This window comes from Leucoraja erinacea, chromosome 5 (assembly GCF_028641065.1).
Source record: "Leucoraja erinacea ecotype New England chromosome 5, Leri_hhj_1, whole genome shotgun sequence".
In the NCBI taxonomy this organism is placed as follows: domain Eukaryota; kingdom Metazoa; phylum Chordata; class Chondrichthyes; order Rajiformes; family Rajidae; genus Leucoraja; species Leucoraja erinaceus.
In genome coordinates this window covers 60,699,518-60,721,764 of record NC_073381.1, presented here as the reverse complement: position 1 = coordinate 60,721,764, position 22,247 = coordinate 60,699,518, and the positions used below count along the sequence as shown (strand labels likewise).

General features: G+C 39.7%; 1 protein-coding gene and 1 long non-coding RNA gene across 2 annotated transcripts in view; both read left to right on the top strand.

The window, feature by feature from the left end:
* LOC129697320 (uncharacterized) overlaps positions 1-22,247 on the top strand; it is a 90,455-nt gene that overhangs the window by 7,421 nt on the left and 60,787 nt on the right. The gene's annotated exons all lie outside the window — the stretch shown is intronic.
* On the top strand, positions 2,835-9,006 carry LOC129697319 (uncharacterized). The gene is made up of 2 exons (XM_055635764.1): positions 2,835-4,842; positions 6,202-9,006. Exons 1-2 carry the CDS (start codon positions 4,242-4,244, stop codon positions 6,792-6,794), a joined length of 1,194 nt encoding a protein of 397 aa, XP_055491739.1. The 5' UTR covers positions 2,835-4,241; the 3' UTR covers positions 6,795-9,006.

Here is a 22,247-nt window from a genome sequence, read left to right as displayed (position 1 = left end):
TATTAATAGAATTGTTCCTTATAAATGCCAATTATTTTTACATGTAATACAACGTAATTAATTCTGGAACATTTAGTTCCAATGCGTATAATATGCAAAATCAAACAGTTTTAAATGCTTGCATGTCATCACAGCAATTCTTGCAAGCTCGTGCTTTGGAATTGATTTAATGAAAGACAGTATCCTCTTCTCCAATACCTCATATCATTTATAAAGACACTTCATTGATAATTAATAGAATGCACTAATAATGATATCAAAGCCAATTTGGCAAATTGCATAAAAATCCTCACTAACTGACCTTGGTCTTCTTTCACTTAGTGAAGAATAAACATCACATGAATATTTGTCTCACAATGTGCTTCATATTTAAATAAAGGGCACTGCTTTTACAATCAGACTGTATTGAAATGAAACTCTTCCCTATAAGAATGAATTCAGAATAATCATAAATTGCATATTTTTATCCATTCATTTTGTTAACAAATCCATGGACGTTTTCACAATGAACCAGATTCATATTGAAATATAGTAAATATGCAATTTCATTTATAATTTTGTTGTCGACATCGCCAATGTTACTTCGAGAAGATATATTTTTGTATACAGGCTCTGAAATTGTTGCCTGTATATAAGCTCCACCTTGCAGTTACTTCAAATTGGTAATGGTATTAGTTTATTATTGTCACGTTACTGAGAGACACTGAGAGACATTGAAAAGTGTATGTGATATCCAGTTGAATCATACTGAACATCCGTACAATCAACACACACTTAAGTACAACATGTAGTGAAGAGAAAAATACCAAAGTATAACATTGTAGGGTTATGGTTATAGAAAAAGAGTGCAAGATCTGCAGCAAGGTAGGTTGGAAGATCAGGACTACATACTAGCTTATAGGGGAACTATTCAGTAATCTGATAGCAGACGGGAAGAATCTGTTTCTGAATCTGGTGATATGTGCTTTCAAGCTTTTGTGTCTTCCACCTGGTGGGAGAAGAACAAGTGGGAATGAAAAGCTCCTTGACAATGTTGGCTGCTTTCCCGAGGCAACATGAAGTGTAGATGGAGTTGATGGGGGTCTGTGAGATGGATTTGGCTACATCCACAACTTTATTGCTGCCTTTGGCAGAACTTGCCAAACCGAGCTGTGATGCATCTTGATAGAATACCTTCTAGGGTGTATCTGCAGAAATTGGTCAGAGACTTTGAAGACATGCCAAACTTTCTTAGTCTTCTAAGGAAATAGAGACATTGGTGTGCTTTCTTGGCCATAACTTCAAAGTGGTTGGTCCAAGATAAAATGTTAATAGATCATGATAACATTAAAGGATTTTTATTTCCACATTAAACAACGCATATTACCCAAATTGATGAATCAAGTCCATTAATGGTTTCTGGACATATTGAATTTCACATTTATAGAAGAAGCAATTGTCTGCATTTTGTGTATTCCACCAGCCACTTTATTCTATGCAATTAGTGTGATACATTTCATACTCATCCATGTACTGGCATGATTAGTGGGAATTCTAGGAAAAATTGGTTTGAGCAAAATTAATATATGAATGGATGTAATTTTAAGGAACTGAAGGAAATCCACATTAGGCATGAAATGGTGTTGGGTAGACTAATGGAACTGAAGGCTAATAAATCCCCAGGGCCTGATGGTCTGCATCCCAGGGTTCTTAAGGAAATGGCTCTAGAAATCATGGATGCATTGGTGATCATTTTCCAATGTTCTATAAATTCAGGATCAGTTCCTGTGGATTGGAGGGTAGCTAATGTTAACCCACTTTTTAAGAAAGGCGGGAGGGGGAAACAGGGAATTATAGACCAGTTAGCCTGACGTCGGTGCTGGGGAAGATGCTGGAGTCAATCATAAAATATGAAATAGCTGCGCATTTGGATAGCAGTAACAGGATCGGTCTGAGTCAGCATGGATTTACGAAGGGGAAATCATGGTTCTCTAATCTTTTGGAATTTTTTGAGGATGTAACTAGGAAAATGGACAAGGGAGAGCCAGTGGATGTAGAGTACCTGGACTTTCAGAAAGCATTTGATAAGGTCCAAATAGGAGATTAGTGGGCAAAATTAGGGCACATGGTATTGGGGGGTAGAGTGCTGACATGGATATAAAAATTGGGTGGCAGACAGGAAACAAAGAGTAGGGATTAACTGGTCCCTTTCAGAATGGCAGGCAGCTATTTACAATATACATCAATGATTTAGATGAAGGGATTCAAAGTAACATTAACAAATTTGCAGATGACATAAAGCTGGGTGGCAGTGTGAACTGTGAGGAGGATGCTATAAGAATGCAGGGTGACTTGGACAGGTTGGCTGAATGGGCAGATGCATGGCAGATGCAGTATAATGTGGATAAATGCGAGGTTATCCACTTTGGTAGCAAAAACAGGAAGGCAGATTATTATCTAAATGGTGTTAAGTTAGGAAAAAGGGGAAGTATAACGGGATCTGGGGGTTCATCAGTCGATGAAAGTAAGCATACAGGTGCAGCAGGCAATGAAGAAAGCGAATTACATGTTGGCCTTCATAACAAGAGAAGTTGAGTATAGGAGCAAAGAGGTCCTCCCGCAATTGTACAGTGTCCTAATGACCACACCTGGAGTATTGTGTGCAGTTTTGCTCTCCAAATTTGAGGAAGGACATTCCTGCTATTGAGGGAGTCCAGCATAGGTTCACAAGGTTAATTCCCGGGATGGCAGGACTGTCATATGCTGAAAGAATGGAGCGGCTGGGCTTGTATACTCAGGAATTTAGAAGGATGAGAGGCTATCTTATTGAAACATATAAGATTATTAAGGGAAACATGTTCCCAATGTTGGGGGAGTCCAGAACCAGGGGCTACAATTTAAGAATAATGGGTAGGCCATTTAGGACTGCATTGAGGAAAAACTTCTTCACCCACATAGTTGTGAATCTGTGGAATTCTCTGTCACAGAAGGCAGTGAAGGCCAATTCACTGGGTGTTTTCAAGAGAGTCAGATTTAGCTCTTTGGGCTAAGGGAATTAAGGGATAGGGGGAAAAAGTAGGAACGGGGTACAGATTTTAGATGATCATATTGAATGGTGAGGCTGGCACGAAGGGCCGAATGGCCTACTCGTGCACCTATTTTTCTATGTTTCTAAAAATACTTCCTCTTTCAAGTGTAATTGTAAGCCATTCAATTTGATTATTTCTTTAGAATTTAAGAGATATTATTGTCTGTATTGATACATTGTGAACAATTATATTAGACATAAGTGCTAGCCGGCAAGGGGATCTCTTAAATAGATGAAGAATAATAAAATTATTTCTGCACTATTACTGCACTGTATCTCTAAACTAAACAAAAAAATGTAAAAATAGTACAGATTTTTTTTGTGAACCTGTTAAACCTTCTCGGATATGAATAGTCTGAAGCCAATGGCACTGACAGGTTTGTTGCATGTATTGGACAAAAGGTAAAAGCAACCTGTCCTCTAGATCAGAGTAAAGAATCGCGTTTTTTATACATTAGCGACTTCGATTTTTTTTTAAATCACTAAAATGCAATGAAAAGAATCTTAATTGTGTAAACATGCCATTTTATATCGTTTTGATCGACTCATGGTATCACAAAGTCTTCTCAGAAGTTTGATCCTGTATTATTCACGCCAAAAGTATTTTCCATGTCAGAACTTACTTGCTGAAGGAACGTTGAATTTTGCTTAATATTAGACATTGCCAGAAAATCAAGAACAGCTGCCTTTTACAGATGAATGATGTGAGAAAATAAACAGCTTTTCCTTGTCAAAGAGATTTGCTCCTGTGCTATTCCTCCCAAGGACAATGCAGAAAATGAATAATTAACACAGTGTTGGATTCTTGTCTGGTAGATAATCATGGTTTAAATTCTACTTCTTGTTTTAAACCCCTGTCCCACGCTACGAGTTCATTCCAAGAGTTCTCACGAGTTTGCCCTGATTCGAACTCGGAGATTTACGGTAATGGCCACTTGTCGGTACTCGGGGCTCTCGTGGACATTTTTCAACATGTTGAAAAATCTTCACAAGTCTTCCCGTGCTTACCTGCCGTTAGTGAGTCTTCCCGAGTACCTGCCGTTAGCGCTAAGAGACGTCCCTGAGCCCCGATGTACACGCTACGTTCATTCTCTGTGCTTACCACGAGTTTGATTTTTTAACTTGGGAGTGGTCTTGGAATGAACTCGTACCGTGGGACAGGGCTATTAGACAGATGATTCCCAGTCATGCATTAAAAGAGATGGCACAGGAAGCTGAAAGCTCGCCTCTCATTCTTTCTTTTTTTGTTTTATTTAATTTATTGTCATTGTCTTCAATTAAGAGACAGCAAAATTCCCTTACAGTCATACAAAAAAATAAATTAAAAAACCACAAAAACACAAAACACAGTATTCCACAACACAAACATCCCCACAGCGGCACCAAAGTTCCCCACTGTGAGGGAAGGAACCAAAGTCCAGTCAACCTCCTCACTGATGTTCCCCAATGTTTACCCGTGGTCGGGACCTCCCGAGCACCCTGTAGTCGCCGCTACGGGCGGCCCGATGTTCAGACCCTCTCGTCGGTAGCGATGAAACCTCAACGTCGAACAGGAGAACATCCTCAGCGGTCTGGACCTTGGAATCGGCCACCTTCCACCGGAGTCTGCGGCTCCCGATGTCCACAGGCGGAGATTCGTGCTGGTCGACCACCGGCAAAGGGTCCAAGGACTCCGCGATGTCAAAGTCAGCACCGCCCACGTTGGGAGCTCCGCACCCACAGCGTGATGTTGGAGCAACGGCCCAACACTCTGAAGCTCCAAGTGGTGATCTCAGGTAAGGCCTCGACCGCTCCGCGATGTATCGAGCGCAGCGCCGCAGCTGATGAAGCTCTGGTCCGGTCCCGTCAGTAAAGGCCGCACCAATCCAGTTGGTAGGCCGCGAAAGGGGGGAGGGGGGGCGAGGACGCAACTCGGATAATAGCCGCATCCTCGCCAGGAAGTGACTGAAGGACGGTTTCCCCCTTACCCTCCCCGCTTTCCCCCACATAAAATACTGAAAATAACTAAAAAAACACTCTAAACATAATAAAAAATAAAAGACAACCAGACCGTGGGCGGAGGCAGCCAGTAACAGCGCCACCGGATGTCCAGATGTTCTATTTGTTTAAAAAACAGGAATGCCTCATGTACGACTCACTGCCAGAGCTTCTGGATCATGAGTGATACAATGTAAGAAGTACAGTGAGTGACAGTGTCAGAAAAGCTAAGCATTGTCAAAGAAGTGACACTGGTCAATAGACAATAGACAATAGACAATAGGTGCAGGAGTAGGCCATTCGGTCCTTCGAGCCAGCACCACCATTCAATGTGATTATGGCTGATCATCCCCAATCAGTACCCGATTCCTGCCTTCTTCCCGTGTCCCATAGAGTCATAGAGTTGTATAACATGGAAATAATCCTGTTGCCCAACTCATCCATGCCAATGAAGGCATTTACTCAAGCTGTACCAATTTACTTCCACATGGCCTATATCTCTCTAAAAGTTTTTAAGCATGAGCATGTCCAATTATCTTCTGAAAATTGCAATTGTACCTGCGTCTCCAACTTCCTCTGGAAGCTCATGTCAAATACCAACCATCCTCTGTGTGCAAACGTTACCCTACATGTTCCTTTTTAATCTTTCCACTCGCCTTAAATCTATGCCTAGTTTTATACTCCCCTACTCTGGGGGAAAAAAGACTGTAACCATCCACTTTATTAATACCTTTAAGAAGGAACTGCTGAAGCTGGAAAATCGAAGAGAGACAAAAGTGCTGGAGAAACTCAGCGGGTGCGGCAGCATCTATGGAGCCAAGGAACTAGGCAAAGTTTCGGGCTGAAACCCTTTTTATATACCATTCCTTCTCTCCAGCGATGCTGCCTATCCCGCTGAGTTACTCCAGCATTTTTTGTCTATCTTTGATTTAAACCAGCATCTGCAGTTCTTTCCTACACACTTAATACTACATAATTCCTACATAATGCCCCGCATGCTTTTATATACCTCTGCAAGGTCAACCCTCAATCTCCTGCACTAGGGAAAATACTTCCAGCTTAGCCAACATCTGAGAAAGAAGGTTCGTTCTACTCAAATAAATTCAACCAGCCTTCTTTGCACTCCCTTTAACACTATTGTTTCCTTCCTTATCTAGAATTAAATGTCGACAAAACGAAGGAGATGGTTGTCGACTTCAGGAGGGCGCAGCCAAAGCATACACCCCTCAACATCAGTGGCACTGCAGTGGAGAGAGTGGAGAGCATAAAGTTCCTCGGTGTGCAAATTACAGACAGCCTCACCTGGTCCAGGAACACCACTGGGACCGGCAAACGGGCCCATCAGCTACTGCACTTCCTGAGGAAACTAAAACAGGCCTCACTCCCCACCAACATCCTCAGGACTTTCTACAGGGGTACGGTGGAGTCTGTACTCACGTACTGCATAAATACGTGGTACTCCACCTGCAACTGCTCGGACAGGAAGGCTCTGCAGAGGGTAGTGAGGGGAGCAGAGAGGATCATTGGCGTCTCCCTACCCTCGATACAAGAACTGTTCCAGAGCCGCTGTCTGAAAAAAGCTCAGAGAATTGCTAAGGACAAACTGCACCCCCTCCACATACACCTGGATCTCCTGCCATCAGGCAAGAGATATCGAAGCATCAAAGCCCGGACTACAAGACAGCTAAACAGCTTCCTACCACAGGCTGTGAGGCTGCTAAACAGTCACTCTGTACTCACAGTCACTTGATTCTGCGGCTGGCACGGACACTTTAATAACTGGCACTGGCCACTTTAATAACTGGCACTGGCCACTCAAATCAGCCGCCCCGGACATTTTTATGATTGGTTTATTGTATTTTAATGTTGTGTTTTATCTGCTTTAAACTATTTATTTATACTGTTCCATTAGGGACTGGATTGTTTTTAGTGGGGTTTTTTTGTTTTTTTTTGTTTATTTTATTAGAAGTTAATACAGTACAAAACAGTACAGTGGCACCTAATTTTAGGTGCCAACTATGTAATACTGTAATCCATTCTATGTACAACCTCTAGTTTTATGTTATAAGAAGGAAGTAAGCAAGACAAGAAAAAGAAAACAATAGAAAGAGGAAAAAGTGGAAAAATAGATGGTAGAGAGTAGAAAAACGTGAAGTGTGTATATAAAAAATAAAAAAGGAAGAGAGAAAGTGGAAAGTAGAAATAGAAGAGAAGGCCCCTTAAAAGAGAATGTTTCAAATCTGTATTCGGAGATGTAGATCTATCCGCGTCATGAACTGAAATCAGCAATCTTTACGGTACCTCTGCATCACATGATTCCAAAAAGTCGATGAAAGGAGACCAACTCCTTAAGAATTGGTCATATTTATCTATTAGTCGGAGTCTCATTTCTTCAAGGCGTGCTATGTCCATCATATTCCTAATCCACATTTTAACAGTTGGTGTGGTTGTATTTTTCCAAAATTTAAGTATCAATTTCTTTCCAATTATTAACCCATAATTAAAAAAACATTTTGATCTTTATTTAAATTGGTATCTTCTCCTATTATTCCAAATATAATCCATTCTGTTTTGGGTTCTATTCTTGACTTGAAAAGCTTTGTAAATATATCAAATATATCACTCCAAAATTTATTCAACTTTGTACATCCTACAAATGAATGTGTTATATTAGCGTTTTGAAACAAACAAACATTTTAGTGTTATTATGTGTGAAACGTTTTAAATTTCATGTGCGATGCTCCGCTATTCCCTGGGAAACGTCTTTTCATTTTGCACTGTACAACTGTTGCTTGCAAGATGACAATAAAGGTTGATTGATTGATTGATTGATAATGTTTGATGTATTCATGTCCATAAAACCCAAATGCCAACTTTCCAAAATATCCCGTTTAGTTTTCTATTCTATTTACCAAAGCATATAATTTCAAATTTCCCAACATATTGTTCCATCTATCTTCTTCTTTCTTACTCACTCAACCAGCTTTTATTCCTTTCCTGCCCTTTTTGCATCTTACTCATCCAGCAATTACTGTCAGCAAACAAGGATCTATTAAACCCCAAAGATGAATGAATGAATGATTGAATGAATGAATGCATGAATGAATGAATGAATCTTCGTCTACTTTTGTGTGGCGTGCACAGCCTAAAGTTGGTGGACAACTTGTTCTATTTGATCTTCCGTTTGTGCACGTTGAGTTGAATGCATTAGTCGAAACAGGGCGGACCACGTGAAGGTTACAATCTTCCACCCCAATGAATGAATGTATGATTAATGAATTAATGAATGTATGAATGAATGAATGAATGAATGAATGGATGAATGATTAAATGAATACGTTTATTGGCCAAGTATTCACATACAAGGAATTTGCCTTGGTGCTCCACCCGCAAGTGACAACATAGAAACATAGAAACATAGAAAATAGGTGCAGGAGTAGGCCATTCGGCCCTTCGAGCCTGCACCGCCATTCAATATAATCATGGCTGACCATCCAACTCAGTATCCTGTACCTGCCTTCTCTCCATACCCCCTGATCCCTTTAACCACAAGGGCCACATCTAACTCCCTCTTAAATATAGCCAATGAACTGGCCTCAACTACCTTCTGCGGGAGAGAATTCCAGAGATTCACCACTCTCTGTGAAAAAAGTTTTCCTCATCTAGGTCCTAAAAGATTTCCCCCTTATCCTTAAACTGTGACCCCTTGTTCTGGACTTCCCCAACATCGGGAACAATCTTCCTGCATCTAGCCTGTCCAACCACTTAAGAATGTTATAAGTTTCTATAAGATCCCCCCTCAATCTTCTAAATTCTAGCGAGTACAAACCGAGTCTATCCAGTCTTTCTTCATATGAAAGTCCTGACATCCCAGGAATCAGTCTGGTGAACCTTCTCTGTACTCCCTCTATGGCAAGAATGTCTTTCCTCAGATTAGGAGACCAAAACTATACGCAATACCATATAACAATTTACTCCAAGTGTGGTCTCACGAAGACCCTGTACAACTGCAGTAGAACCTCCCTGCTCCTATACTCAAATCCTTTTGCTATGAATGCTAACATGACACACAGTGATAGTTAGGAATGATACATAAAACATTCAACATTAATAATAAAATATTATTGATTAAACATGTAATTTAAATAAAATACCAGAGCAAAAGGAGGCTACAGGTATTTGGTTATTGAGTAGAGCTACTACTCATGGATAAAAAGCTGTTTTTATGTCTGGCTGTGGCAGCTTTGACAGTCCGTAGTTGCCCTCCAGAGGATGCTGACCTGAAACGTCAATTATCCATTCCATCCCCAGATGCTGCCTGACCTGCTGAGTTCCTCCACACTTTGTTTTATGCTCAGCATTCATGCATCTTTAGTTTAGTTTAGTTTAGTTTAGTTTAGAGATACAGCACGAAAACAGGCCCTTCGGCCCACTGAGTCCACTCTGATCAGCACATTAACACTATCCTACTGGGGACAATTTTTTACACCAAGCCAATTAATGTACAAAGTGTCTGAAGAAGTGTTTTGGCCCATAACGTTGCCTATTTCCTTCGCTCCATAGATGCTGCCGCACCCGGTGGGTTTCTCCAGCATTTTTGTCTACCATCGATTTTCCAGCATCTGCAGTTCCTTCTTGAACAATGCACAAACATATACATCTTTGTGGGAGTAAATTGAAGATCTTGGAGAAAATCCATGCAGGTCACGGGGCGAACGTACAAACTCTGTACAGACATGCGCCCGTAGTCAGGATTGAACCCGGGTCTCTGGCGTTGTAAGGCAGTAGCTCTACCGCTAGGCCACCGTACCGCCCGTTTTTTATCTGCAGTGGCTTGTGCCTCTAGATATTATACCCTTCCCCTTTTTCATTCATAGAAGTTATGAGGCAACACCACCAAGAGACAAAACAAGACTGCTGCAACTAAGACAAAAAGTATCCGTAGGAAGTTGGGATTACAATACGTTAATCACTCACTTTCAGGTAACCAAAATAAATGGAAGGAGGTTTAAAAGGCTTTCAGCTTAATCCAGAAACAAAGCAAAGCCTGAAGAAGCAAGGTGTGGGCTATGAAGCTATCTCCTGGTTGTATCCCCTGTTACTCTGTTCTTTTACTATGGGAGATTCAATCACATATTAAAACTGTTGCTTTAACCTGAAAGATGTTATTTACTGAGGAAAATATAAAGATTAGTAATCAAATGTCAGATTCATTAATTAACCACATTTTTCATAATTTTTCAGTTCTTAAATGATGCCGTTTTAAACATTAATCACATGCTCATCCATTCATGGCACATGGAGAAGATTTAGATATCAACAGTCATGGTATAAATCTTTCCTTTCTGGCACTAGCAAGTTTTGTTTGTAGAACATGAGGCATGTCTACAATTAGTTCTCCTTATTTATATCTGTATTGGTGTATTATTGTGTACTGAGATAGAGAGAAACTTTGATTGTATTCTATCCAGTCAAATAATACTATACATGAGTATAACCAAGTCATACAAAAGTACACCAGGCAGTTTAGACCTAGAGGGCTTCAGGAAGACTTTCGACAAGACGAGGACTTCCTTTGCCCCGTGTGTGAGTTTGGTTTAGTTTAGAGATACAGCATGGAAATGGGCTCTTTGACCCATTGAGTCCATGCCAACCAGCAATTACCCTACACAAGTTCTATGCTACACATTTGGGGTAATTTACAGAAGCCAATTAAACTACAAACCTGCACGTCTTTGGCATGTGGGAGGAAACCGGAGCATCCATAGAAAACCCGGTCACAGGGAGGACGTACAAACGGATCGAACCTGGGTCTCTGATGCTGTAAGACTCTACCACTGCGCCACAAGAATTCTATGAATAATGGGTGGAGGTGGAAGTTCAAAATACCCGAGTAGGGAGAGAAACTCATGGTTGGACAATAATTTGCCAAGGATCCTCACTTGAAGCCTTAAAGTAAAAAGTATTGAGTTAGAATATCTGCAACCACTGGGTCCATGAAAGCAGGCTCCTTGGTCCCCTACCACATTGGAGGCAACTATCTCAGGTGTAGTTTAAGATATTCAGGATGATAAAATTAAGGAGGATTAACTGGAAAAAAATAGAATGGTAGAAAAGCAAGTGCTACCTTTGCAGCTCAACACCTTTCAGAGACAGACTCATTGTTTAGTAATATGTAAATCATAGGAGAGCAGCAATGCACATTGACATTTTAAAGTAAGCTGTACTGTGGCAGCACAGGGGCAGCACAGTGATGCACGGTGGGGCAGTAGTAGAGTTGCTACCTTACAGCGCCAGGGACCTGGGTTCAATCCAGACTACAGGTGATGTTGTTAGAGTTTGTATGTGCTCCCTGTAATTCCGTAGGTTTTCTCCGGGTACTCCAGTTTCCACTCACATCCCAATGATGTACAGGTTTGTAGGTTAATTAGCTTCAGCTAAATTAGAGATTGTCCCTAGTAGGATAACGTTAGTGTACTGGAATCGCTGGTTGGCACAACTCAGTGGGCTGTTTCTGCACTGTATCATAAAAATATAGAAAACAGGTACAGGAGTAGGCCATTCAGCCCTTCGACCTATTCAATATGATCATGGCTGATCATCCAGAATCAGTACTCCGTTTTTGCTTTCTCCCCATATCGCTTGATTCTGTTAGCCCTAAGAGATATATTCTCTCTTGAATAGTCTCAATAGTGTAAAGTAAAGTTTAATGCTCACCATGTTGATCATGAGAAACCCATTCTCTCCTTGACAAGAGTTCAAAACTATATTTGTAGAAAATAACAGGAATAGCAAGAAAGATATCACAATTAAATCAGTCAGTTGGAGCCTCACAATAATCTGTGCAGATTGCAAACATTTTGAACTAATTAAAATGGCAAACAAGTTTATAATGCGTAAAAAGCTTTCCATTTTTGTATATTTTAAAGCCTTAAACTGTTTATTGTAAAGAACATTATTCCTGGCAGTAATGGAATGATAATTATGATGCTCATATTGGGATGATAAAAGTTTATATCAATATTACTGTGATAGTTGTTTAGTTTTCGATTTTTGTTTTTATGGAGATTGCTGAAGCAGTGATGGTGGTGACCTCGCTTCTACTCTTCAGATGTTGCATTCTTAAGGGCCTGTCCCACTTTCACGACCTAATTCACGACCTTTTTTTACTCGTGGACGGACATTTTTCATCAGGCTAGAAAAACGCCCCGACCTACTTGATGTCACGAGTACCTAGGACTAGCATCACGACCTACCTACGACCTACCTACGACCTCCTACGACCTCGTGACGACCATGCTGCGAGTATGAGTCAAGAGCGAACTCGGCAGAGGTCGTGAATTAGGTCGTGAAAGTGGGACAGGCCCGTTAGAGGTTTTCTTGCTAAAATTTAATACTGTAATGGTGTGTATTTTCAAGCCAAATCACTACCATTGATTGATACCAGCTTGGAGTATGAGAAAAAGGGATATATTACAACAGAAGAATTAATAAATCTCTGAAACACCAAAATATTGCCTCACCATGTTCAATTTGCCTTGTTTAACCAGTCAATTGGTGCCAAAGGAGTGATTTAATATGACGAATGAGCAATTGTGTTAAAATTCTGATGCCTCTCCAAATCAGTCTAAACTGTTGATCTTACAGCAAAATTGTTTCTGCTTTCAAAATAAACATGCTATTACCAGAATACAGTGATAATTAAATAATATCCAAATCAAATAATATACAAATCAAAATTCAAAAACACTCCACATTTCGTGTTTAATTTTACTCTTTCGGTGCCAATTCACATTCCTCCCTTCCCACTTCTTCATTTTCCAGTTTCACAAACAGTCGTCTTTTGGATTTTTAATGAGATAATTTTCGAAGAAGAGTTCTTCTGATCATTTGGTACAATTTTTGCAAATTATCACTGAGATTCCTGGCAAATAGTGTAAATGTTTTAACAGCTGCGCTGGTGGAGCTGCTGCCCCACAATGTCAGAGACTCAGGTTCAATCCTGATCTTGGGTGCTGTGTCGCGTTTGCATATATATAAGCATATATGTGGAAGGATGAGCTGGTGCTGCTACTGGAGAGGGTCAAGAGGAGGTTTACGAGAATGATCCCAGGAATGAGTGGGTTAAGCTATGATGCACGTTTGACGGTGCTGGGCCTCTACTCGCTCAAGTTTAGAAGGATGAGTGGGAACCTCATTGAAACTTACCGAATAGTGAAAGGCCTGGAGAGAGTAGATGTTTCCACAGAGTCTAGGACAAGAGGTCATAGCCACAGAATAAAAGGACAATCCTTTTGAAAGGAGAAGAGGAAGAATTGTGTTAGTCAGAGGGTGGTGAATCTGTAGTCAGGGGGTATGGGGAGAAGGCAGGAGAATGGGGTTGAGAGGGGAAGATCAGCTAAGATTGAATGGCAGCGTAGACTTGATGGACCAAATGACCTAATTCTGCTCCTATCACTTATGAACTTATATTGGTGCCCTTTTATACTGAATCTGAAGTCTGAAGAAGTCTGAAGAAGGGTTCTGTCCCAAGACGTCACCCATTTTTTTTCTGTGGAGATGCTGCCTTGGCCGTTGAGTTACACCAGCATTTTGTGGCATTCTTCGGTATAAACCAGCATCTGCAGTTCTTTCCTACCTCCTTTTTGCAATTGTTCATTCTAAAGACCCAATCAGATAGAAGTGTGTGAGATAAAATAGGAGAAATGTAAAGCAGGCAGGTATTTTGCTTTCAGCATTTTCATACTATTTGTTAAAGTCACGATCTACACTATTAATACTAGTCCATGCCTCCCTTATTTAAGAATCTAATAAATCTGATAGAAATGAAACCTAGGTGGTTCCATAATAAATTTAATTAGTCTTACAGATTGAGAATTCTGGAGCTTTATGTATCAATTTATCAGCTGTATCCGATTCAAGCTATTTTTTTTAACAAGCATTGAAATGCAGTAACTAATCAGCTTCTGCAAACAACCATGTGATATAAAGTATGTGTGCTCAGTGGATTCTTAGCAAAGTCCATTGCAGAGAGCACAAACAGTACCTACACATAAGGCACATGATGTATACATTTTTACAGTGCTCTTCACCGACTGACTCTGTAACTTTTCCCATATATTGTTGCAGCCCAGAGAGCAGATAGCCAAATGACAAATTACTTAAAGAGTTGAGAAACTGAAAGCAAGAATTATGATTGCCAGCCAATATTATATGTTAGAATAATTCCTTGTTTTAAGAAAAGAAAACATACACTGATTTAACATCTTTACAACTTTCCCATTCCCAGTGGTCGTTTTGGCCATGCTGTGTAACTTTTGTTGAACTCACTGATGTTACAGGAATACTATCCTTCCCTGGACTCAATGATGTTTCACACTGATTTTTTGGCAGAAATATCACGTGTTGACTTCCGATGAACGATTATCAGGTTCCCTTTGGAAAGTCTTTAATCTCAACTTTCTTTGCTTTTCTGGATTATGTGGTCCATGTGGATTACCCTGAATTTCCTACAAATCTTCATGAGATAAATCTTAGAAATGTGAGTTTCCAAATGTTGTCAATCTCCCATCTTTGTTATTTGGAACAGCAAAAAGGTCTCAGTATGCCAACTGCAACAATTTTTTTTTTTGGGGGTTTGTTTATTTTATTAGAAGTTAATACAGTACAAAACAGTACAGTGGAACCTAATTTTAGGTGCCAACTATGTAATACCGTAATCCATTCTATGTACAACCTCTAGTTTTATGTTATGAGAAGGAAGTAAGCAAGACAAGAAAAAGAAAACAATAGAAAGAGGAAAAAGTGGAAAAATAGATGGTAGAGAGTAGAAAAACGTGAAGTGTGTATATAAAAAATAAAAAAAGAAAGAGAGAAAGTGGAAAGTAGAAATAGAAGAGAAGGCCCCTTAAAAGAGAATTTTTCAAATCTGTATTCGGAGATGTAGATCTATCCGCGTCATGAACTGAAATCAGCAATCTTTACGGTACCGCTGCATCACACGATTCCAAAAAGTCGATGAAAGGAGTCCAACTCCTTAAGAATTGGTCATATTTATCTATTAGTCGGAGTCTCATTTCTTCAAGGCGTGCTATGTCCATCATATTCCTAATTCCAGCATTTTCTTTGCAGTTTATAACATGGTTCTTATTCTATTTGGTCTGTTGTTATTCCTTTATTTCATTCCTATTTGGGGTTGTAGAAATCTCCAAGTGTTCCATGCATTATATATATATATATATATGTGTAGCGTTGTTTTATAACTTCAAAGAAATCCTGCAATCAATGTTTCTTGGGGATAGTCAATTAGTGTTGTACAATTTGATTTTTCACTACCTCATTTACCATGCAGTTTAATCTTTGTGCCTCTCCATTTAATACTGATCAGTAACAAAAATTGAAACTCAAGTGATCTATGTGTGTAAGCCTTGCTGGTTCCTCCTCCACTCCTCTGTCATATGGGGTTCCACAGGGCTCAATTTTATGGCCCCTGCTTTTCTCACTGTACTTACTTCCTCTGGGTTCCATTCTTAGAAAGCATGGCATCTCTTTTCATTGTTATGCTGATGATAGTCAGATATATGTGCCGCTGAAGAAGAAAGATGTTTTCTCAGTCAAACCACTTCTGTTATGTCTTGATGACATTAAATCCTGGATGGCCCTAAACTTTTTTAATTTTAATGAAAAGAAAACAGAAGTGATAGTGTTTGGTCCCAATGGCTCCCGTGAACCTCCCCCTGTTGACTTGGGTCCCTTGGCACTGTATGTGAAGCCAACAGTTTTAAACTTGGGTTTTAAGATGGACAGTGATTTTAAATTAGATCGTCAAATAGGCGCGGTAGTTAAGTCCATCTTCTTTTCATTTAAGGCAGCTGGCAAAGGTGAAGCCCATTCTTGAACGACAGCATTTTGAAACAGTAATCCATGCCTTCATCACGTCTCGGCTGGATTACTGTAACGCACTTTATTTTGGAGTTAGCCAATCTTCCCTTGCACGTCTCCAGTTGGTTCAGAATGCTGCTGCTCACCTTTTAACTGGAACACGTAAGAGGGAGCACATAACGCCTATTCTGGCCTCCCTCCACTGGCTCCCTGTGTACTTTAGAGTTAATTTTAAAATTATTTTATTTGTTTTTAAATCTTTAAATGGGCTCGCCCCGCCTTACCTCTCTGAGCTGCTTCATCCCTACATTCCTGCTTGGTGCCTCAGGTCAGCTGATCAGCTGCTCCTGGAGGTACCGAGGTCAAAGCGGAAGCTCAGAGGGGATAGAGCCTTCTCTGTTGCTGCTCCGACACTATGGAACACTCTACCTTTGCACATTAGACAGGCCCCTTCACTGTCCATTTTCAAAACTAGTCTTAAAACCCTTTTCTATTCCTTGGCTTTCGACCCTGCATGAGACTTTGCTCCTGTTTTAGTGTTTCTATTGTTTTTTTATTGATTTTACTATCTTTTAATGTTTGTATATGTTTTGTTTTATGTTTATGAATAGTCATGTACAGCACTTTGTTGCAACAGTGGTTGTTTTTAAAGTGTTCTATAAATAAAGTTCAGTTCAGTTCAGATCTAAACTGTTGATCAATATTCTATGACCTCTTCCAGAAGATCTTAATTTGTCCATTATGCATTCTGTGGTGGTGCATGGCCCTAATCCTTTACTCTGGCCCATTGTGTATGGCTGTTCATTAATTCACAACATATATGGACATATAGGAGAGAATTATAGGTCACTGGTGCCTAGGACATTGTGTTCTGCAATCTTGGTATATATAATGCATTTCTACTGGCTTGTTCATCTATATTTTTAATAATGTTGGACCAACAGCCTATTGCTCTGGAAACCATGTCTTCTGGTCACTGCCACAGAGAAGTTCTGTGATTTTCCTTTGTAATTCTTTCAGTAATATGCCTCCTTTCCATTCAGAGCAGTTTAGTCAGTGTGCGTGGTGCATGAGCAAAAGGCTTCTTATGGCCACTGTCCATGACATGGCAAATCTCTGCTCCAAGTTGATGGTAAGAGCATCGTAAGTAGGTTTTGGTGCTCGAATGTTTTCACATTGCCCGAAAGACGATTCACTGTAGAGGCTTGGTTTGAACAGGTCAAATATTTTTCATAGAAACATAGTAAACAGGTGCAGGAGTAGGCCATTCGGCCCTTCAAGCCTGCACCACCATTCAATATGATCATGGCTGATCATCCAACTCAGTATCCTGTACCTGCCTTCTCTCCATACTCCCCGATCCCTTTAGCCACAAGGGCCACATCTAACTCCCTCTTAAATATAGCCAATGAACTGGCCTCAACTTCATTCTGTGGCAGAGAATTCCAGAGATTCACCACTCTCTGTGTGAAAAATGTTTTTCACATCTCGGTCCTAAAAGATTTCCCCCTTATCCTTAAACTGTGACCCCTTGTTCTGTACTTCCCCAACATCGGGAACAATCTTCCTGCATCTAGCCTGTCCAACCCCTTAAGAATTTTGTAAGTTTCTATAAGATCCCCCCTCAATCTTCTAAATTCTAGCGAGTACAAGCCGAATCTATCCAGTCATTTCACAGATCATTTTCAAACAGTCGCCAGTTGCCATTCTTTCAACATATGTAAAATAGAGCCAACACTGTGGCAAAGGTCAGGTATAAATCTAGCATAGTATTGAATCATCCTTGGAAATTTCTAGAGCTCAGTGATCTTTTCCAATTTTCTGGCTCTCATAATGTCCTTTGTGTTCAACTTTTTATCTGGCGTCAGCCGATTTCCAACCGCTCACAGAACCAAATAAATAATTTCCACTTCATGAATGCATTTTAAGGTTGACAGTGTGTTGATGAATTCTTCTGAACACTTTCTAAAATATGCAACAGTTTTTTTCTCCATGGCTGGTGCAATGATGACAAACACAGCCTGATTGCACAAACAAAGCCCCACGCAGCATCGTTTCCATTACAGTGTGGAATAAGAAATATTTGTGTGATGATGTTACCCCATAAACTAGCTTGGCAGACAAGTACAATCCCTTGTTGATGTTAATAGTCTTGTAATGTTGGCTTTCTTCATCTACATTAAATTAGACATTGGCCCGAGAATCTAACTTAATGAAAGCTCTTTGCCTCTCCCAATTCAGTGAACATTGCTCATCATGTACAGTCTTCTTTGCTTTAGTTATCACCACATATAAATATAGGATATCCCCAGGTTACAACTGATTTCCATTCCTGAGAACTGTTCATATCCAGAGCAGTTCGCAAGTCAGAATTGCAGCCAGAATTCCCAAGTGGCAGAAGATGCCTGCAACCTCTTAGCAGTCAGTAAATCCATCCCACCAGTATCTGAAATTGTAATTTGTATATGCAGGCTGTACAGAAGTTGTGCATTTGTAGGCTTGGAAGGACGTGTATAGAATCCTACTAAAAAAAACATGACTTTATATTTATCTGAACTGAAACTCATCTGCCAATTAGTTGTTCCTTCTGCAACTTTACTACGGCGCTCTTATAATTGTTTTAATGTCCTCCCTTGAGTTCAGCATCATCCATAAATTTAGAAATGTTACTTTTGATTTAATTGTTGAAATTATCAATGCAAATTGTGAACAGCAGTGGCACCAGCATTAATCCTTGTGGAACATAACAGTCCATCCGAGTTCTACCTTGTGGCCAGCTAGTCACCTATTCTGTTACTTGTTCCCTGATTTTACACCCTCTGACCTTATTCGTTGATCCATTATGGGGTACTTTGTCAAAAGCCTTTACTCGGATTTTTCAGCTGTGGAAAGTATAGGCATTTTTTTCTGGAAGGATAGAGAAAAAGTGCATACGATTAGGGCAGGTTGATGGGAAAATGTGATAAATCTCAATGGGGTGAATGGGATAAATCTCAATAATGTATATGTTTCCCTTTTGCTAGAGAACTCAAAATAAATGTATTCCAAAAGCAGTAGAATGTTCATTCCAAGTAACCAGGTAAACATAGGAACATAGAAACTTAGAAAATAGGTGCAGGAGTAGGCCATTTAGCCCTTCGAACCTGCACCGCCATTCAATATGATCATGGCTGATCATCCAACTCAGTATCCGGTACCTGCCTTATCTCCATACCCCCTGATCTCTTTAGCCACAAGGGCCACATCTAACTCCCTTTTAAATATAGCCAATGAACTGGCCTCAACTACCTTCTGTGGCAGAGAGTTCCAGAGATTCACCACTCTCTGTGTGAAAAATGTTTTTCGGTATAAAGGTGATGAATCTGTGGAATTCATTGCCACAGAAGGCTGTGGAGGTCGTCAATGGATATTTTTAAGGTGGCGATTGATATATTCTTGTTTAGTATGGGTGTCAGATGTTATGGGGAGAAGCCAGGAGAATGGGGTTGGGAGGGAGAGATAGATCAGCCATGAATGAATAGTGGAGTAGACTTGATGGGTGAAATGGCCTAATCCTGTTCCTATAACTTGTCAACTTATAATAACCAAAATGTCCAATGTGTTCTAGCAGTTGAAGGTAATATTTGCCTAATTTCTTTCAGTCTTTTCCCTCTAGCACATCTTTCTGTACAAGAACATCAACCATCTCGACTCCTTACCCATTCGAATCTCATACCCTCAGCACATACATGTAGCCCTCCAATCACTCAGTATGTAGGCTGTACAGAAGTTGTGCATTTGTAGGCTTGGAAGGATGTGTATAGAATCCTGCTAAAACATTTTAGTGAGAGGGTAGTCCTCTAAATTCTAAACTTAAATTTAAATTCTTTGGAGTTCAGAAGAATGAGGGGTTATTGTCTTGAAACATATTAGAACCTTAGAGGACATGACGGGACAGATATTAGTGTTTTGCTCAATATTCTAGGATCTTTACTCACTTTGTCTCCATTCTGTACAGAGTTATATATTTGTTTCTGGAAGATTAAATAATCTCCATAATTTTATTTTCTTTGTACAAACTGTTCACCATTTCACAAAAAAAGTCAGAAAGTATATTCTTGAAACATAAATAAACCTGATTTTACGTGCCTCAAACTGCCCAAATTCCAATTCCAGGTAGCTACTCATATTATTTTCTTTTTCGGTTGTTTATGTTTACTAATGAAAAGTTACCTGTTATTACGGAGGCTGCCCGGGGCTATTTTGTTTCACTTACTTTGATGTGTTGTAAACTTATTCTTAAAGTTGCTGGACCTATAGCCAAAGGCCAGTCTGGGGGACATCAAAGCATGAAAACATTAGATTTATGGACCACACAGTCAGTTTTCACATGGAATGTCACTGAATCCCATTTAAACTGTGGTATAAAAAGATTCCATGTTCAAAGCCAGGGGTTGCTCCTCTATTTATAATATGTCTGATTGTAGAAATAGTTCTGATGCTTGAATCATTTCATGATAGCAGGCTGGTGCAGCAAATGGTTAGGAAGGCAATGGGATATTACTGAAAGAGGGTTGGAGTTTAACAATAGGGAAGCATTGTTACAATTGTGCAGCGTACTGGTGCTGCCATGCTTGGCATTCTGAGCACAGTTTTGTTCCCTTTATCGAAGAAAGGATATATTGTCATTGGAGGCAGTCTAATTCACCAAGCCAAATCCTGGGATGAGAGGGTTGTCCACTAAATTCTAAACTTAAATTTAAATTCTTTGGAGTTCAGAAGAATGAGGGGTTATTGTCTTGAAACATATTAGAACCTTAGAGGACATGACGGGACAGATGTTGAGATGTTTCCAACAGTGGAAAAATCTCAAAAGAGGGAACTTTGTTACTGGTTTTGGGGGTGGCCTTTGAAAACTGAGGTGCATAGCAACATCTTCTGACAGAGGGTGGTGAATCCCTGGAACTCTCTACCTTGGACCCTTAGAGTAATTAAGAGGGAATAGGTGAATTTTTGAAACATCAAGGAATTGAGTGCAATGGAAGAAGTCCAAACAGAATACCCCCCCCCCCACCAACCCCCACTACAATCAGTCTGAAGAAATATCCCGACCCAAAATGTCCTCCAAAGATGCTGTCTGACCTGTTGGGTTACTTCAACACTTGGTGAATTGGTGTTTCTTTTGTAAACCAGCATCGTTATTTCCTTGTGTCTGCGGTATAAGAAGCCAAAGGGCAAATCAGCCATGATCTCATTGAATAACAGGGCAAAATGGCCTACTGTTTCTATCTTCATATGTTCTTATGGCCAGAGTAAGCAATTATTGTTCAACAAAGTGCAACAAAATAGTATTAAAAGAGATATCTTCAAAGATAAATGTAACTTGAGTGTTTGAAAAGATTGTGCTTTAAAAATTCTCTCACCTACTGTACCAAATGTAGGTATTCCTTTAAGTGGTGGGTATCTATTTAAATAGCATTTGAATGTAGAAGATAGAACAGTACAGGACAGGAATAGACTCTTTAGCCTACAATGTCTGTACTAAACGTAATACCAAGATTATGAAATTTCCTCTGCCTGACATGATCAATATCTGTCCATTCTCTGCATGTCCCCGTGCCTATCTAAAATCAATGTTAAAGCCTAATTTACGTCTACACAACTGATCATTGTTGGAGAGGTCATTATTTTAAGTTTTCCCTTTCAAAATGTTGTGAGGCCTCAACATATGCTTCAGGTGCTTGAAGTAGTAATCTTGCATTGGCTCCAATTCCTTTACCAAGATGGCTTTGTGAGTTAAACTATCTTATTATTTTGAGGCCATTTCCCACCTGATGTTTAACTCAAAAGTGCTTAAACTATTTAGCAAAAATCACCAAATGTATATTAAAATGTAAGCTCGTACGTGACAAAGAAAGTTATTGGAAAAGCAACATATTTTGTAATAAATCATTCTCATATTGGCAGATCATAGCTAGATAATGGCACTGTTATCAAATTCACTGAGTAGAGGTTTGGAAAACAAAGTTGCTGTTTCACCTAAGCTGTGTGAAAACACTTAGGAAAAAAGACAAAGCACTCTGCTATTTACTATCTTTTAATATAGTCAATAAGTGAGTGTCAACTGCCTGATTTCTTTTCCAGGTGGCCCACATGGAACATACCTTTTCTCTGCAACACTTTGAAAATGTATCTGCATTTTGTTTTTGTAAACTTTCTACATTCTTGTTTCTACTTATCCTGTATTTGTCATTTCTTGCAATCTGTTCAACTAAGTTAACATGCAATTAGAAACTTGCTATTTGTCTGCAAATTGTGTATTTGCTTCAGTGATACACTGCAG